Genomic DNA, 20077 nt, shown 5'->3' on the forward strand with positions numbered 1-20077 from the left:
TCAATTCAAAAGACATTTTAACCTGAAAATAATGTTATCAGTTGACCCTCAACAACAACGACAAAACATATATATAACAACAAAATTCATACAACAACAAAGGGGAATCATGTGAATGAAAGACGACATACAGTAAACTTGAAAAAAAATTAAAGACGAAATAACCCTAAGCTAAAAAGTATGAACTATGAAGTAACCCTAGAAATGTTTGACTAACCTTTCGGATATGGAGACAACAACAAACTATGAACGATGAACGCCTCGATTGTACCCACCAAACTCTAGTAACCACCGATTTGCTTCCTCCAAATGATGAATACCTCGATCGACAACACACCACTGTTCTTCAAATATAACAGTGAAAACTTGATTAGATGGTTAAAACTACAAGGATGCTTCAAAAACACCACAGAATCGAAGAAATCTTTAGCTAAAATTAGGATTTATAGATGAATTGTTTCGATTAGGTTTTGGTGTTCTTAGAGAAAGGAAACGGGTGGGTGAAATAAATGGATTAGGGTAAAATAAAATGGATTTAGGTGAAAAGAATAGGGTTTGGGTGAAAAGAAACGGGTTTGGGTCAAATGAATCAGATTGGGGTCTTTTATTACGTGGTTTAACTAGGAGGCGAGTGGCTCTCACTCTAGGCATAATGTCCTGGGTTGGTTACGGAAGGGGGAAATAAATATACTTTTATGTACTTAAGGTGTGTAATAGGTCACCCCATTAGTTAAAGTGTGTAAATGACTTTCGGTATACGTTTAGGGGGAAATTTATGCCTTTTGCCAATTATTTTTCGACATAAAACATATATGATATTAGCATACCACTTTATACATATGTTAACTATGATACGATTTCTACTAAAAAAGGGAAAAGGCATAGATTCCACCCTAAATTTGTACCGAAAAACCAGTTACACGCTTAAACTACCATGACGATCTATTACACACCTCTGCTATTTGAAAGTGAATTTATTTACCCCCTAAAGCTAACATGGCAAAAATATTAATAAATCAAAAATCATGCGCGTCAGATAATTATTAAAGTAAAAAAAAATTAAAAATCAAAATATTTCTTAAACCAACCCCCTACATCTCTTCTTCTTCACACCCCACCCTCGTCTTCTTCTTCACACCCCATTAAGCTTAAAATAAACCAATAACAAGAAGCAACCAAGAAATAAATTACTTCCAAAAGGAGTAAAAATTTGGGAGGTTTCAATAGGTGGGGCTTCGACGAATGTTTTTGAGTATTGATTGATGATTGAAAATGGGAAGAGAATTATTTTTCTATTATCTCTATTTTTTAAGAAATCTCTAGGAAGAACATGGAAAAATAACAAAGAATGTATACCCAAATCTGAAAAATATTTATAACTACAACCCGCAACAAATAACAATGAAAGCTTAGTTTTCATGGTCAATCAGTGGAAGAAACTGAAACAACCTTCTTGTGGGTACATTTTGGAATGGAAGAATTCTTCCACTCCACAAATCAACTCCAAATTGCAGGCAATTTCCTTGGTGGTCATTGCTAAAAGTTTCTTCTTTACCATTCTGCAACGAAGAATATATAATTATTAGAGAATTTTAATAATTGATTAGGAATTAATTAGTGTAAAATATAATTAATAAAATAAAAGAAGTAATAAAGAAAAGAAAGTAAAAAAGATATAAAAAAATACAATTTCTAATGGCGCTGGCGTAGCGCTGATGTGACAGCGAGTGTAATACACCACATAATATGAGAATGGTGTTGCACATAGCATGGTGGTATTAAATTCACTTTTAAATAGCAGAGGTGTGTAATAGGTCGTCATGGTAGTTTAAGCGTGTAACTGACTTTTCGGTACAAGTTCAGGAGGGAATCTATGCCTTTTCCCACTAAAAAATAATGACATGAATTGACACTTTATTGGATGATTATGACACAAACAAGTCAAATTTTTATAGATTTTACATAAATAGTTTTTTTAAAAAAAGTTGGATAACATATTTGAACATTTTCTCTAAGGGCCCCTTTGATCATGCGATATGAAATCATGAAGCGAAATTAAAGTTTTGTGATTTGTAAAACTATTAAAATAGTTCCAATTATTTATTTAATCTTACCAAATAAACAAAAAGTTATAAAATTGCATAATAAATTATTACAAACTATTGTGGTCACTCTTGTTCACTCAATATAGATAAAAAAAAACTTTTTTTTAATTAAACATTAAAGTAGTAGTAATAAATTTGATAAAAAATAATAAATTTGATGAATATAAATAATAAAGTAGGAATTGATTTAAAGTAATATAAATTTTATGTCGGTGAAAATAATGAATTTTTAAAAGTAATGATATAATTATAAATTTTACTTACATAGGAAATAAATGACAATATAAATGTGAAACTGTTTTAGCAAAATATAAATTTGTGAGTAAAATTTAAAAAAATCCAAATCATGATATGAAATTTCCAAATCAAAAATATGTTCCATAGATGAAATCAACATATACAAACATTAATTTCATCTAACAATTTCATATCGTGTTATGATATCGAATGACCAAACGCGTACTAATTAAAATGACCATAAAAAATAAGAAAGAGAGAGAATGAGGTTGAAATAGGAGGAGCCAAAGTCTCCTCTTATCTAAGCAAGTAAACTATAAACCAGCAGAGCAGCTTCCATGGCCAATTCTGCACCTTTTCCAAAATAGAGAAGAAATGGCCTTAATCCCTCATTCCCAAGTTTTCTCTTCTTTCTCAGCCATCAATTCTTTAACAAACCCATTTCCCAAAATCTTCAGGACTATTAAAATCTCAGCTTCTTCTTCTTCTTCATCACCCAATAACTCACAAGATGAACAGATTGTTGAGACTGATCCTGTGAAGCTCGCATTTGCGAAAGCCAAAGCGTATAAGAAAGAAATTAAATTATTTGATCCTTCTCCCAGGATTGCCCAAAATGGTGGGTCTGTGACGAAAGCTAGTGACAGTGATGAGAAAATAGCATTGGACAGTAACACCGTACAAGAAGGTGAGAAGATATCTTCTTATTTACAAAAAGTTTGCACTCTCTGGTTAATATTTATTCAATTCAAATGATGAATTTACTCGGTGTCAATTTGCATTTTAGAAATTAGTAAGCTAGAACTTGAAAGCCATTATGATGTTGAAGCAATTTTACTTTTCGAGTTTGAAACAACATGGTCGAAGGTTTATTGGAAACAACCTCTATACCTACCTAGGAGGGTTATATAATGGATGGTAAGCAGTGGCGGACCCAAATATTACTTTTCGAGTTTGAAGCAACATGGTTGAGGGTTTATCGGAAACAACCTCTATACCTCCTAGGTAGGGTTATATAGATGGATGATAAATTGGTAAGGATCCTGCATATAGCTAATGCAGTGTGGTTGATGTTATAGTAAAAATTTACCTTCCCATAAGTAATGCAGCGTTAGTGGTATTAAATAAATAGAATCAGAACATGTGTATTGGTAATGTGCGAGTCAAATATCTAAACACAAAGATTTCTTTAAAGTAGGTAATCTTTACGTATCATTCCCTGTTTCATTATTCCTTACTGTATAATAATCCATCTATTATTTTTTACTGCATAAAGAACTCGTGGATTATAATCTCAGGATGACTAGCATGTGAACCAAACGAGCTTAGTCTTTTGATTGTTATGCAAAGGAAAAGGGCTTTATTATCCTTCATTTGGTACTGCAGTGTTATCCTGCAGCATTCTTGAAGATGAAATTAGATAGAATAATGAAATTTTGCTATCTGAAATAATAAGTTGTATTGAGCTGAAGGCCGTGAATTTTTGGTATCAATGGTTCTACTTTGTCAAATATTTATTCTAAAATTTGGAACTGATTTCTTCTGTATAATACTAATTGATAGGACCTCACTGGTAAGTGAAATAAGCTCATGTGCATTAAGTTCCATGTTTATGGACCTGAATGTGGTGCTTGGAAAATAAAATGGTGTAATTGCAAAATGAGATTATTCAAGAATACACATTGAATGCATATAATGTTGAAATCATTTCTGGTAGTGGATCCATAGTCAAATTCAAAGTTGTTCAAATTGTGTAATCATCAATTACTGTCTTGTGTAGGATCTAATAAAGAGAATGGGGAAAATGACTTCATCAAAAAAGAGAATGGGAAAAGTGACATAGATGCTTTACCCAAAGAGAGTGTTAGAAAGAAGGAAAAGTTGTCGATCTCAAGTATTGATTTTGTGGGTCTTGGTTTTTCTGATAATAAGAAGAGCAGGGGACTGCCTGCTGGATTGGTTCCAATAGTAGACTTGTTCCCTGGAGGAGACTTGCCTGACGTAGAAATACTTGTTGGGGACACAAGCAAGTTTGTAGATACCGAAACATCAAAGTCAAATCGCATCCAAGAAGATGACATGGATACCTATAAGCCAAAGGTTTCCACCTGGGGAGTTTTCCCCAGACCGAATGACATCTCTAAAACTGTAGGTTGCCTATTATGACTTGTGTTTTAGCTTTTTCTAGTTTTTTTTTTTTTGAAAATGGTAACGATGTATTATATCACAAGAGTACATGGGTTGTACTCAAACCTTATATACAAATGTACTCTAGACACTCCTACTCTATTTCTATAATGAGTCTAAAACATCAACTATAGAGGCAGTGTCATTTGAGTATAATTGATTACACCAAAAACATAACAACAAAATGCAGTTTAGTTTAACATCCTGCACACTATTTTCTATGCCTTCAAAACATCTGGAATTCCTTTCTTTCCAGATTGCCCACCATATTGAAGCAGGGATAATTCTCCATCTAGTTCTGTCTTTTGCAATGGCACCTGCCTCCTCCCAGCTGTACAATGCCTCAGTAACTCTCCTAGGCATAGTCCAGGATATACCTTCAAGACTCAAGAAAATCCTCCAAAGCTGCCGAGTGTATTTGCAGTGTAGAAATAGATGATTTACAGTTTCTAAGGTTTCCCCACATAGGAAACACCTAGAGCATAAGGTTATCCCCCTTTTCATTACATTATCCTGAGTGAGGGCCGCTTCCTTAGCTAGGAGCCAAATAAAGCATGAGACTTTGTGTGGGATTCTACACTTCCATATTTGTTTCCAGGGCCAGATGGGACTCTGCTGGCTTGATTGATCCATCAGCCTGTAAGCTGAATGCACTTTGAACTCTCCTTTATTGTTGCCTTTCCACCAAAGCATATCCTCATATGCTTGAAGTCCAGTAAAGTTTCCAACCAAGTTGAGGAATTCTGCCAACCTCATCACTTCCCAGTCATTTGGTTCTCTCCTGAAGATGAAATTCCACCCTTGTGGTGTCCATAGTTCTGCAATAGTTCTTTGTTGGAACATTGCCAGATTGTAAATATCAGGGAAAAGAGTTTCCAGGTTACCTTTCTCATGCCATTCCTCCTTCCAGAATTTGATCTTGTTCCCATTCCCCACTTTCATCTTGAATTTGGGTTTAACTTCCTCCCATAATGCTCTTATGGACCTCCATAAACTGATCCCATAAGGTGTGGTCACAATCTTAGTCATCCAACTGTCTTCATTCTCATATTTGGCACCTATCACTCTTCTCCAAAGTGTTTGGTTTTCATTTGAGTATTTGCACAACCACTTCATTAAGAGTGCTTTGCCATGTAGCTCCATATTCTTTATTCCCAGACCACCATTCTTCTTTCCAGTTGTCACTGCATTCCATTTAACTAGATGAAAGCCTCTATTCTCTTTGTTTCCTTGCCACCAGAACTTCCTTCTTATGCTGTCTAGTCTTTTAGTGATCCCTGGTGGGATGGGGAATAAAGACAGCATGTAAGTTGGGAGAGCATCCAGGACTGAGTTAATGAGGGTCAGTCTGCCCCCTCTTGACAAGTACTGAGTTTTCCATCTGGCCAGCTTCTTCTCACACTTCTCTATCACACCATTCCAAATTTCTAAGGACTTGGATTTTGCTCCCAATGGCATACCCAAATATGTTGTAGGTAGAGTACCTACTTCACCCCCTAGAATTGAAGCTAACAAGTCTATGTTGTTGACCTCATTGATAGTATACATAGAACTTTTAGTCCAATTAATGTGCAACCCGGATACCCCTTCAAACAGCACCAGGATCACCCTTAAGTATTTCAATTGGTCTTCCTCAGCTCCACAAAAAATCAGTGTATCATCTGCATACTGAAGATGTGTCACCTCCAAACTTTCTGTATTTTCTCTAGCCACGTCAAAACCTTTTACCCATCCTCTCATATTTGCTGTCTTGAGCATATTATTCAGCCCCTCCATAGTAATTAAGAACAAGAAAGGGGACAATGGGTCACCCTGCCTGAGTCCTCTTTGAGTTTGAAAAAACCCTGCAGGGGACCCATTAATCAGAACAGAGAAGCTAACTGTAGAAATGCAGAAGCTGATCCAGTTCAACCATTTTTGTCCAAATCCCATCATCTCTAAAATCTTCAGAAGGTACTTCCAATTCACATGATCATATGCTTTTTCTATGTCCAGCTTGCATAGAATGCCAGGTTTCTTCTGCTTAATCCTGGAATCTACAGCTTCATTAGCAATCAACACTGCATCCATAATTTGTCTCCCTTTTATAAAAGCCATTTGCTGTGAGTCCACCAGTCTGTCTATCACAACTTTCAACCTTTCTGTGAGAACTTTGGAGAGTGTTTTGTAAATGCTCCCTATGAGGCTAATTGGTCTGTAGTCCCTTAACTCGTTGGCTCCTTTTTTCTTTGGAATGAGTGCAATGAAGGTAGCATTAAAACTCTTCTCGAAGACTTCTTGCTCATAAAAGTTTTGAAATGTGTCCATGATGTCTTTCTTCAGTACATCCCAACACTTGATGAAGAAACCCATTGTGTACCCATCAGGACCAGGAGCCTTATCGGCTGCACATAGCTTTAGGCAATTTAGATGCATTGTCTAAATTGCCTAGTATGCACTGTCTTCTTATTCAGTATGCTTCATTTCTAGTTATCCATTATGATGTCATGGAAGTAGCAGCTTTTAATGCTTTTGCAGAAGTTTATGCTTTCTTTAATATGCCAGAATTCAATTTTTTATGGAGTGGCAGTAGGTTAGTTTCAGCTATAACTCCCAATTACAGAACCTCACTAATTTGACCAAGATTCTTCCTAATTCCTAAAGCAGAAAGGTATTAGTAGCAAAATATGCTAGTGCTAAAGGAAATATAAACATAGAAAGCTATGCAAAACTGGATAACTGACATCATATTTCTATCCTCTCTTCAATAAATTAACAGGATTATTGTTTGGAAAATTAAATTCCTTCGGGTTCTTGCATTATGTTGTAAAGAAATCTGTTTTCCCATGGTATTTAAAAAATATGTATAGCATTTAAAGTTGGGATTGTATTCTCAAAAAAATTTGAAGTTGGGATTTTATTGTTGCAATTTTTCGGGGCTATGATGTCTAGTACAATAGATGAGTATGGATGGATCCCTATTGATAACTCAAGTGCAGCAGTGGAGAAAGAATGAAGTTAAGCTTCAGGTTAGGAATCATTTAGAAGAGAAAGGGTAAAGTAGAAAAATGTTGTTGAATATCATAAGAAGGTTAAGTGACCTTCTTCAGATTGTAACAAAAAGGCAATGTGGTGTGTTGGTGCACTATGTGATGTTTAATTGCAGCTTGACACTTCAAGTACTAAGTAGTTCTGTTCAAAACAGACATGCAAAATGAGAATTTACTCATCTGATTAATATTGGAAATAAGTGGGTTTAGAGCTAATAAAAAAGTTTTATACAGTCAGTTGTTTTCTGTTTAATGAAGATATCACACACATGTATCATAGATTGCTGATGATGAGTCCGTGAAAGGTTTCAAGAAATTGCCACTCAACTTAATCCATGCATGAAAACTTATTCTTTTTGCAGTTAAGAATGACAAGCTGCAGTATTCACAGATGTTTTGTTTCTAGGAGATTTAGAAAGTAAAGGCTGCTACCGAGTGTCGATATCTGTGGGGACTAACTGTATACTACCATACTTGATATAGAATATTCTGATAGACAACTTCCAACTTTCGGGATACTGACAATATTTTACAGCAGAATTTTAACTTTTACAAGGATATCATTGAATGTGCACTTTTTTTGGAGGTGGGGGAGGTTCGATTGGGAGGATGATTCTCTTTGCGAGTACGGAGGAGCAGGAGAAAACTTACTCATGAGTCATGACTGATTACTGCTAAAATGAAGCCTATTTAATGGTTTCTTGGGTATTGGTACCTTATTAGTCTGGTATGTTTTTGATAATTAGCATAAAATCAAATTGACAGACCAGCAATCTGCAAAAGGTTGCATTTCGTCTCCTTAGCCTTCTTATCCCTGGCCCTTCCTTGCATATTGCCAGCTTTATGACATATGTTTCATTTGTGATCTCTTAGTATAACTTTATTTTCCATGACTGGTTCTTATAAGGGTTTTGATGTGGCATTGCATCAAAGTCACCTCAAATTTTTTGCTGGGGCATTTACAACTTTGTTTCAAATCTTCTGATTTGATATTCTACCAATTACACTTCAAATCTTAGTAAACCCTGTTTGATTGGACTTCACTATGGATGCACTTGTGATACTATCTCTAAAAACCAATTTCATGAATAACTTTCAGCTCATTTATGAGCACTTGTCCGTCCCTTTGATGCTATATAGGGTACACTGTACAGAATGAAATTATTTCTTGTTATTATGTTGGGCTGTCTCTGTTTATCAAACTTTAGTTTGCGAATACCATGATCTCTTAAACTAATGAATGTAGTCATTTAAGCAAAACACTCTGAATAAACTTATTGCTTGTTTGGAGATCAGTTTGGTGGTGGAAGAACTATACGTCCAGGAGAGGTACTTGAATCAGCAGAAGAGAAGGCAGCTAAAGAAGCACGTACGAGAGAGCTACTTGCTGCCTACAAGAGCAGAGTAGGCCTAACTATTGATCCAAACCTAAAACTTGAATGTGAGAAGGTATGCTTTAACTGCTATTGTTTTTTATATCATGTTTATGGATGCATCAAATTTCTTTCATTATGGAAAATGCATTTAATTTGCTTCTTATATTGATCTTGAGAAACGATACAGAAATATCATCATTTATTTATAACTTTACACTTTTCAGCATATATATAAAGTTGTTATATACCATTCCCAGTTCTATGAATTGCCATGCTGTTAACGATTTGATCGGTAACACCAAAACTTGTTTCTTCATAAAGTGGAATTAAATGTTTCTGTCAATCATTTCTACTTTGAATACACATAAAGCAGAGTCTCATTTGAAATAAAGAGGGATATCTGGTCGCGTAGGCAGTCACTTAAATGAATGAGCAAAGAATTAAGAGTCTTCGGAGGCTTGGAACTGATGTGCTCTTTTTTCTCACAAACCCATTCAGATGGAATGAAGTTAAAGGTTTCAAGACTAGGAAATTATATCATGGCCATGGCCCTTGATGAGTGGAATAAATTCACACTACCATCGGACATGAAGCTAGAGATCTTCAGGGATATTGGCCTTCAGAGCTCGTTAAAACTTAAGCGCACCTTCCGAGCTGTGTAACTTTTTCTTCGATTGGATAATCTTGTGGATCTTCACTTTCTAGTGGTTAATTAAATATATTTGCACACTCAGCCATTGTAGATTATAGTAAACTTGGAAACAAACCAGAAGTACAAGAGCTAAATGCTAGATGTGGCCAATTGTTACTTTAATTCCTATGAAGTACGCTTTACCTCTGAAATTCCTACAAGTGACATCTGTGTTCGCACATCGGGGGTGGTTTTGAATGAACTTTTAGCATTAAGGGTGCCAACATTGTATGTTCATGCAGAGCTGCTATGATATGCACGGCAGGTGCATATAAGATTGATTTTACAAAAGAGGCATGACATTACCGGCAAAACTATGGTTAGAAAGACTCAAAAGGTTTGGAAATGTACATGTGAAGAAAATAGAGTGATATTGGTCTGAATTAGTTATTCTCCAGAATCATGAAGTCCAAAAGGTCCTCTATGAGGCGCCAGGTCTTGCATTCTCATTTGTGTTTCCAGGAATGAAAGCAAGGCCGAGAAGGGGAGAGAATGGAATACTAGGGGAGAATCCTAAGACTTCAAGAAAGTCAGGTGAATGGACCTGAAAGCACATAAGTTCATATTCCAGGACTTTGAATGCAAACTAAATTGAATAAAGAATTTAAGAGGCTAGATGTGGGTGCTTTTCCTGAATTCACAAGTTGTAAAATAAACTAACGACTTATCAACATGGTTGAAATTGATTGAAGCACACCTTTTAAAAATAGATTTCCTGTAAATGTTCCAGCCAGAAACTCAAACAAGGGGATTTAAAAAAAAAATCTTATGCCAAGGAGATTCAACAACGTATATATATGCAAAAAAAATAATAATAATTTTAGGCCCTATTTACATGTATATTTTTTCAACGAAGGGGGTTACCCCTATGCCTCCACCAAAGTTTATAAAGCAAGGTACACTGGAATTAAACTACTTCAGATACTTCTGTTTATGGTTGATTTAGATAAGATAATTGACATATTTTGAAGGAGTCTTTTGAAAGGGAAGAGTGTTTCAAGTATTAAGCCATTCTTAATGTGGGTTTATATCCTTCTCAAAAAAAAAAAAGTGGGTTTATATCCTTTCTTGTTTGAGAATCATGAGGTATGACTTACTTCTTAATTTTAGTGCTGTCATACTTAGGCACTGAAGGATGGTGACTCTTTCATGGACCTTGGCAAGCTCAAGGAAGCACTACCATTTTATGAGAAAGTTATGAATAAGTTGCCGTTTCAGGTGATTTCTTGTACTAGATGGACTTCAACACTTAAAATTAATGCATGTATCTGTTTTTTCTTTTCCCCTTTTCACATCTTAAACCAGAAAAAAAAAGAATTGTTTAAATGCATTTTATCCAACTTCATTGTATGTTATTTGAGTAAAGGTGCCAACTTGCTCAGCACTCTGTTGCAAATGACCCACATCCTTCCACCAAAAAAGAAGGAAAAGATCCAACTTCACACTCAAATATCTTTTGGGGATAAGGATTGCATATGTTAATATTATTATGATAGAAGAGGCCTTAAACAAATTGATGTGCTTTGCACATAAGTAACAAGGACTGAAGTTGTTACTTATACGTATTTGCTTCTCTTATATATGATGTAAAAACTTAAGATTTACTTTCTTACAGAATGAATGCCGTGGTTCATGAGAGACTATATTACATTTGTCTTACTTTTATACTTCTTAACTTTGTGTTATCCTGTTCTAAACAAAAGTGAAAAGTAATAAAAGCAAACCTAAAGGCAATTGACACTTCTCATTTTCAGTACATTTGACATGAAATCTATGACATAATATTTGTGCAGACTCAACTTCATGGATTAGCTGCACTGCAGTGGTCTATTTGTCAAGATTCGCTTCGTAGGTATGTCATCTGCGATTCTCTAATGTCCTAGGTTGTAAACAAGTTCTTAAAAATGCCTGCCCTTTGCTCTAATAAGAGTAATTGAAGCATTTATGCTTAAGAATTCCAGCTCACCCAAGAGAAATTAGAAAGGAAAGAGAGAGAATTTCACTGAGCATCTTGTTAAACTAATTGATAAAAGAGAGGCCAGCTTAGAATACTGGATCCCTACAAACCTGTGGATTCAAGTGATACATTCACCATTTCTCTAACATAATATTCTTGGTGTTCTTAATGATTTTTATGTTCTGCTCATATGCTTTTTTTAGGGCAATAACATAGAGGTGCGCTCAAGTGACCCAGACACCATGGTTATTAGAATTAAGGGCAATAGCATAGTGATTCCTAATATGTTAATCAGCTTTTGTGGCCATGCACATATTCCTTACTGAGCCATTTTCTACTCATTCTGACTACTATAAATAAAATAGAACAAAAATTTAGGGTGTTAAGTTAGATTAGTATGGAATGATTATATCTTTCTAACAAGATCAAAAACTTAACTCATAAGTTAGTATGGACATAAAGATCTCGTTACCTCAATGTGTTTGGTCCCTCTTGAAAGGGCACCGCAAAAACTCACCAATAAAGAAAGAAAAGAACTGTTAATTGCCTTTACACATTTTCTGGGAAATGAAATTGCAGAAAAGAGACCTCATGAAGTCTCTTTACTGCATTTATGAAAAATTTAATTGCAGAAAAGAGACCTCATGAGGTCTCTTTTCTGAAAAAATAAAACTGGTAGCAGATTGTTGCTTTTGCCTATGTTGCGCGGACTCTTCATTTTTGAAGGCGAACCCGTCTCTACGCGACACTGGTGCGGGTGCGGGTGCGGGGTGCGTGTCGGATTCGGTCAATCCGATCCGTACACTTTGACCAGAGCCGAGAAAAAAATTTGGGGAAAAAGAGATCAGTTTGCGGCGACCTCTTCAGAGAGGCGGCAGAGCTGTAAGAAGCTTGAAAAAGTAAAAAGAAGAAGAAAGAGGAGTTTTTTCTTCATTGAAAAAGTAAAGAGAAGAAGAAAGAGGAGGAGTTTTTTCTTGAAAAAGTACAGGAAGTACAACTTTTTTATTTTTTTGAAAAAGTAAAGTCTTTTCAACTTTTCTTGAAAAAGAAAACTAAAGGCTAAGGGTTTCTCTAGATAAGCGTGTCCTTTTTTATTTATAAAATAAATTAATACTTTTAATGTTTATTATATTCTCTCTTTTCTTTAACAATTATACTCCTTTTATTTTGTATGTAATTATACCAAAATATGCAATTCATTATTAAATATATTTCATAAATATTTTTAATAATATTTTATTATATATATATATATATATATATCCACTTATTTGATTATACTAGATATATTATTATTGTTGTTATTGATATAATTTATTTTTCGAGGTACGCTAAAAATAATAAGCAATTATACCATGTATATATAATATATTACACCTTATATTATATATACCATGTATACCAATTAGCCGTATCCCCTCACCTGTATCCATACTCGGATTCGCACCCCCGAATCTTAAAATTTAAATTTTGCCGAATCCGACTCTCGGATTCGCATCCGTCTCGGATACCCGCACCCGAGTCCGAGCAACTTAGGCTTTTGCAGCAGCACACCATCCATTTAAATTCAATTCAATAATATGTATTAGCTAAATCAAGCTCAAAGAGCTGCCAACAATCAATCAAACTACAACAAATACATGTGCTAAATATCCTCCAATCAACACTACTTGAAAATCAACTTTAAAGTACTTCGAAATTGAACGGAAAAAGCATAGAAGTCATAAGTTGTACAATTGGATTTCAAACTACTTCAATGTTCTCATGCATTCACAAAACACATAATAAGTCTTAAAACCACCATAAAGTACATAGTTTAGATTATCTAATACAACTCTAAACTTCAATAATGAGGCGGTATGTTTGCCACATGATCCTCATCAACCTTATCACTGCTGGGCTCGTCGGTCAAACCTCTGTATTGACCATATACTTGATGTTGAATAGGTCGAGACTGGGAAAGACGAGGAGCGCAAACTACATCACTGGGATAAAGGGGAATCCACCCTGAAGCAACCAAAGCAAGTAGTGCATCTAATTGGGCCTTAATCCCTTGCATGCTCTATGTCCCTCTGCCTTTCCCTAGCCTGCGAGACTTTGACTTGGCTACATAGCTTAGCGATCTTCTGTTCCAAAATCTTCTCCCTTGACCAATCATCCTGGAAACTACCTAGGCCTTTTAGCTCCGAATAAAATTCACGAAAGGGTCGCTGGGGCATGTCGTAAGAATACCCATACCAACTCGGCCCACCAACTGAGTCTAGCCACATTCTCTCAGTCTGCTCTTGGCTCAGTGGCATGCCTTGGCTATCATCTAGTTGAATCTGACGGTAATCCTCAATGGATTGCATGTATTGATTCTGAATATAACGGTAATAATATTAGAATATAAATTTAGGAAGTAAAGTAATTATTACTTTAAATTATTGGCTTACGTAGGTCAGTTGAGGAACCCAAACGTCTGGATCTCCGGGGTTTTTCTTCTTCCTTGTGTGTGCAGTCTTGAATGCCTTTGCCTGAGTTACCGGTCTCCCCAATTCCTTTTCCTACGAACGAATTTAATTTAGTTATTAATCACGAATAATTAAATATTAATAACCTACAATATATATAACTTAAGAAATGAACCTACCAATTTCCTCTTCACATTCCCTTGGCTCTGAACCCCAATTGTGTGTAGAGAGCCACCCTTAGTAGTTGCTCTGACCTTCTTGCCAACCTCGTTTATCTGCTTGAACCTTGCATCGGTCTCCCAGTGTGGACTCCCCTCATATAAAGGCCGACTAGCAACTTTCAATTGTTCAAAGAAAATTCTAGATTCATCATTGGGAGCTTCTTCAACATGGTCGCGAAATTCAAAATCAGAATGCAGCCTATACGCATCCTGAACCATGTAGTGCATTCTATAATTTTGGACATTAGGTTTCACTGCCTTACTACTTTCACCAACAACATAGTGTTGAAATCTATCAAAACTATTATCAATTTCTCCATGACTAGTCCACACTGTATAGTCTTCTTTAAATCCATTTCGATAGAGATGAAACTTAACAGCTAAGTTGCTCGGACTCGGGTGCGGGTATCCGAGACGGATGCGAATCCGAGAGTCGAATTCGGCAAAATTTAAATTTTGAGATTCGGGGGTGCGGGGATACGGCTAATTGGTATACATGGTATATATAATATAAGGTGTAATATATTATATATACATGGTATAATTGCTTATTATTTTTAGCGTACCTCGAAAAATAAATTATATCAATAACAACAATAATAATATATCTAGTATAATCAAATAAGTGGATATATATATATATATATATATATATATATAATAAAATATTATTAAAAATATTTATGAAATATATTTAATAATGAATTGCATATTTTGGTATAATTACATACAAAATAAAAGGAGTATAATTGTTAAAGAAAAGAGAGAATATAATAAACATTAAAAGTATTAATTTATTTTATAAATAAAAAAGGACACACTTATCTAGAGAAACCCTTAGCCTTTAGTTTTCTTTTTCAAGAAAAGTTGAAAAGTTGAAAAAACTTTACTTTTTCAAAAAAATAAAAAAGTTGTACTTCCTGTACTTTTTCAAGAAAAAACTCCTCCTCTTTCTTCTTCTCTTTACTTTTTCAATGAAGAAAAAACTCCTCTTTCTTCTTCTTTTTACTTTTTCAAGCTTCTTACAGCTCTGCCGCCTCTCTGAAGAGGTCGCCGCAAACTGATCTCTTTTTCCCCAAAATTTTTTCTCGGCTCTGGTCAAAGTGTCCGGATCGGATTGACCGAATCCGACACGCACCCCGCACCCGCACCCGCACCAGTGTCGCGTCGAGACGGGTTTGCCTTCAAAAATGAAGAGTCCGCGCAACATAGCTTAACAGTCTTTGGTTTTTCATAATTCATACATTGACATTTCTTACAAGGACACTTGACCAAGCTACTATGTTGAAAAGGTTCTAGTGTCATTGCATAGTCCACAAAACCATCTACACCTTCTACAAATTCAGGTTTCATCCCCACTCGACCAAAATTAGTCCTTTCATACACCAACTACGATCCATCTACATAAAGTTCACAAAATTTGAATTTGTTAAACACTAAATTAAGTAATAATTCAACATTTTTTAATATTATTGAGTTTCAAATTTTATACTCATTTTTTTTTTTGATAACTGAGAAAAATCTGTCTGTGACCCGCCCTTTGGACCAATCACAACCTTCTAAACTCAGAGGATAATGGGCTTGCCCCTCTACCCTTCTCCACTTAAATACCGGGCTTCGCTTTGCATAGTGTGGGGCTTGAACCTGCGACCTAAGCCACAAATCCTCCACCTTTTGCCACTCGAGCTAGTCCTAACTCAACTTATGACTTAAGTCAACTAATAACCTACATATAAATACTTGGTGTTTTCATTATCTTAGAAATTGAATTGTAACCTTATTCTACTTATCTTGAAGCTCTTTTAAAGAAACTTTTTTAAAGAATAATTGGCTTCGAGTCAGATTTTTTTTTTTCAATTTTAAGTTCAAAGTTGAATTGTAAATTCAAAGTTCAGTCCCTAGTTCAAAGTTCAAATATTGTTTTAATTTAATTCAAGGTCCAATATAATATAAAGTTGAGTTAAATTTCAAAGAGTAAGTAAAGCTAATAGTCCTTGATGTATGTAAAAAGTAGATCTTTTAGTCCCAAACATTGAAACTAATAGTTCTTTCTTAAAAATCTATTAAACTTAACAGAGAAAACATTCACAATTACTACACCAGCCAAATCTTCCTCGTCGCACCTTCTTCCACCGCCTTGCGGTGGTTTCCTTCATTAGAAGACATTCAATGTCACTAACTAATCTCAACACATTCTCCTTGACTAAACCAGGCCACTCTCTCATTTTTTTCTGTGTCCCCAACCATAGAAATATACAAACAAACACCTTACGCTCCTCTCATCAACACTCACGTTAAAAGTAATATGATTGTTATAAAATTTATGAGTAGTAAGAAGGGAAAATATAAAGCAAAACAAACTTAAAAAAATAACATATATGAGAAATTGAAGGTATTAAATTTGGAATGAGTGAAGTTTGTTTCCTTCATTCTTCTCCATTTGATAGCAAAAGGAAAAAAAGATGGAGAATGACCTGTATGCAAATCTTGTAAGGTTTAATTTTTTATTTTTGGAAATTGGAATCTCTTTTCATGGAAACTAAGTACGGATTTCTCAATCAAATAAGAGACAAATTGAGGAAGATAATTGGGTCTCCCTCTTTCTTCATTCCTGATATTATATTGTTTTTCACTTCCCAATTTCAACAACAAAGAACAAAATTAAGCATAATGGACAACTTTCAAAACTCACCCAAATCCTAAAAGAAGACAAATCACATAAAGTTCACGGCTTTGAAGAATGTATAAAGAAAATGTAAAAAAAAAAACTTACCTGGACAGATTTGAGGGGCACTGCAGGGGTGGGACTGCTGGTTGTGAGAATGAGGGTTGAGAGTGAGGGTGGGGTTGGATGACTGTTTTACACAAATGAGAGTTGGGTTTGTATTTTTATTAAAAACTAGAAAAATTTTCTGTGCTTCGCGCAAAAAATTAATATTACTGAATTTATAAAATAATGCTTAGAATCTATCAGTCATTAAATCTAAAACACTATATTATCTTACATACAAGATTACGTAGTAACGTACATTAATAATGTAAAGGAAAATAATAATTATAACATCTTATCATTTATCCTTCAATCAATCATCTTTAATTTGATTTTATAATTTATCATTTTGCCTCCAGGAAGTGTTACTATTTGATATTTTTGGGAAATTAGATGAACATCAACATGAGATATTAAATTTTCTAATAAATAAATAATATTTATATGTACTAACAAATACTTATAACAATAACTTTGCAGAAACATAAACAACAAAGTTTAAAACACGTACTAAAAACTACAATTAATATCATAAACATAAATTAATGACTGTAAAAAAAATATTCCAGGATCTATAACAATAGAATGAAACAGAAAGGAAAAAAATTGAACCCACTGACTGCATAGTGTCCCCTTAAGGAAATTATTCCCCTCTAGTATCCGAGGTTTAATGGAATAAATCCTCTCAGGATGGAACGATTTTATTCACAAGTATATTGATACAAAAACAATGGTGTCAGTGAGCCACTCAACATGAGCAAAGTACTTGAATATTTAATTGTTTAGAAGAAGGGCGAAAAAGAAGGAAGAATTTTCGTTGTTTTAAAATGAGAGGAAATCCAACTATTTATAGACAACAAAGGATAGTGTGAACGAATTCTTATTGTGCCTTATCGGAAATGTCACAACTCTTTCGAAAAGTTAGAACCCTTTGGAAATGTGAGAACCTTCCATAAATGTCACAAATTTTCATAAAAGTCGTAACTTGTAATAAAAGTCGTTACTCTTCATAAAAGTCACAACTTTTCATAGTAGTCACATCATTTCATGAAAGGGGATGCCTATTTTTGGGTAAGTCTTCATAAAAGTCGCAACTCTTCATAAAAGTCACAACTTTTGAAAAAAGTCACATCTTTTCATGAAAGTTGAAGGTTGTTTTTGGAAACAATAAAATTTAAAAGAATATCTAGCTTGCGGTGGCGCCACGTAGGCGGGCCTAGGGTTCTCTTTTATATAAATATATGATAGAGACTCTTACTGAGGACGTATTTTAAATTTTTTGTTTGACGGTTTTGACTAATAAAAGCAACCTCACGATGTCGCTATCCTTAGTTATAATATCATTTAACAGAACTCATGAAGTCTCTTTCTTTAAAAACATCAAATTGAGGGGTAAAACGACCTCATGAGGTCTCTATTTGTGACCTATTTTTGAGGTCTCTTTTTACTGTTTTTCTAGTAGTGATAAGCAAGAAGGGTCAATTAACCATATGGTTTCATAAATTATATGCGACGAGCATCTATCTCTAAACATCAATTAACCAACTTTCTAATATATCAATCCCTGGTAGTTGCTTATAAAAAAATGTCCCTAGTACATCCTTCATATTTGTACTTAATTGACTTACTGGCTAATCAATTGTTATCTGTCTTTGAAATGCATAGTAAACCACTCCCAAAACCAACATTTGCCGACTTCCTGCCCAAAACCAACACTCATGAAAAATACATAAAAAATGAGTGTTTATCCCATCCAATTATGTCAGAGTCCAGAGGGAATTGCATCTCTCTAGAACTTCAGCGTGGAATGGTCGTTTTTGCAACAAACCTTCTGTCATTTCACGATCTTTGTGATGCTAGAATGTTCAAATCATTAAGCGTGAACTTGCACTTGCATGGTCCTTGTGCCTGCTTCTAAGACTGATCATTCATTTCCACACCATATATGGACAGGTCCAATGAAGCTCGTTCAATGTACGAGAAGCTTCAGTCTCATCCTAATCCTGGAGTTAGCAAGAAAGCAAGACAATTTATGTTCAGCTTTCAGGTAGTCATTAGCTATTCAGGTAGCTCATGTTGTGCATCTACCTAGAGTGTAAAGGCATGTTGAAAGGTTGAAGTTTAATAACACACTTGATTTTGGACAGCCGATTAGAAGTTTAGGTATCTTTATGGGCTTTGTTGGATATTGCACACCTTCAAATGACAGAGCCAGGAATTATACAAGGGGATATAAAAAAAATGCTAGACTATCATAGCTGGAATTTGAACATGTGACCTTAAGTAACTTCCGACCATGTTTACCACACTACACTAGAATCTTCCCTTATGTCTAGGGATTCAATGGTTTATATTACAACACTAGAATTAGATATTCCGCAACTTATGTAGGATAAGACAAAAATTCTCTAAACTCATGCTGAGCAAAATCAGGTCATCTTGTTGCTACGGAGTACTCAAATTGTTTGTCTTGGTTGATGGCAGGCCATGGAAATGATGAAGGTAACTGGCTCAACATTCTCTTCCATGAATACTGGTTATCAGAATTATTTCGACGCTTTTATTAGGGATAAAATAAACTATTCCGAGGATGAAACAGAAGAAGGTGCAGTCCAACAAGCAATCCCTTACATTATATTTCTTCTTTTTCCTATTTTTATTGTGCTATTAATTGCTCTAAGAAAGGGTATATAGGTTTTGTATAGCATTTAACATCTTGAAACTCAAACAGCAAATAACATTGCAACTGAAATGCATGTTTCTCCCTAGTATATATTGTAATAAAGTTGTGGGTTTCTTTTTTATGACCGTGGTGTCCGGTCTAACTTTCACGCCTTACCTCCTACTAGCAACTTTCACGCCTTACCTCGAGTTTTGAATTTGAGACCCGAGGACTCTCAACCACTTCATTGCTACTAGGTCACACCTTTGGTGCATAAAGTTGTGGGTTTATGTGGAGATTGAGTTTGGTAAAATCTCCATATGAATGATTAAATAGGATAATTACCATCCAACGTCTTTCAGTGATCTAGTTTACAAAATAGCCAACAA

At 34.9% G+C, this 20077-nt stretch overlaps 1 protein-coding gene across 1 annotated transcript; it reads left to right on the forward strand.

Moving 5' to 3' along the window:
• Nucleotides 1-529: 529 nt before the first annotated feature.
• Nucleotides 530-19833, forward strand: LOC125810453 (uncharacterized). The gene is made up of 8 exons (XM_049489929.1): nt 530-627; nt 2621-3030; nt 4123-4490; nt 8855-9007; nt 10751-10843; nt 11419-11477; nt 18980-19073; nt 19511-19833. Exons 1-8 carry the CDS (start codon nt 530-532, stop codon nt 19718-19720), a joined length of 1485 nt encoding a protein of 494 aa, XP_049345886.1. The 3' UTR covers nt 19721-19833.
• Nucleotides 19834-20077: the final 244 nt, after the last annotated feature.

Source organism: Solanum verrucosum, unplaced genomic scaffold (genome assembly GCF_900185275.1).
Source record: "Solanum verrucosum unplaced genomic scaffold, falcon-dt-bn FXZP01000118.1, whole genome shotgun sequence".
NCBI classification, from domain to species: domain Eukaryota; kingdom Viridiplantae; phylum Streptophyta; class Magnoliopsida; order Solanales; family Solanaceae; genus Solanum; species Solanum verrucosum.

Excerpts from the sequence above, each read along its gene's own strand:
- LOC125810453 (XM_049489929.1), top strand. The coding sequence starts at position 530 with ATGGATTTAGGTGAAAAGAATAGGGTTTGGGTGAAAAGAAACGGGTTT. Across the intron at positions 3,031-4,122 it reads CAGTAACACCGTACAAGAAG|GATCTAATAAAGAGAATGGG; the intron begins GTGAGAAGATAT and ends TGTCTTGTGTAG. Across the intron at positions 19,074-19,510 it reads AATTTATGTTCAGCTTTCAG|GCCATGGAAATGATGAAGGT; the intron begins GTAGTCATTAGC and ends GGTTGATGGCAG.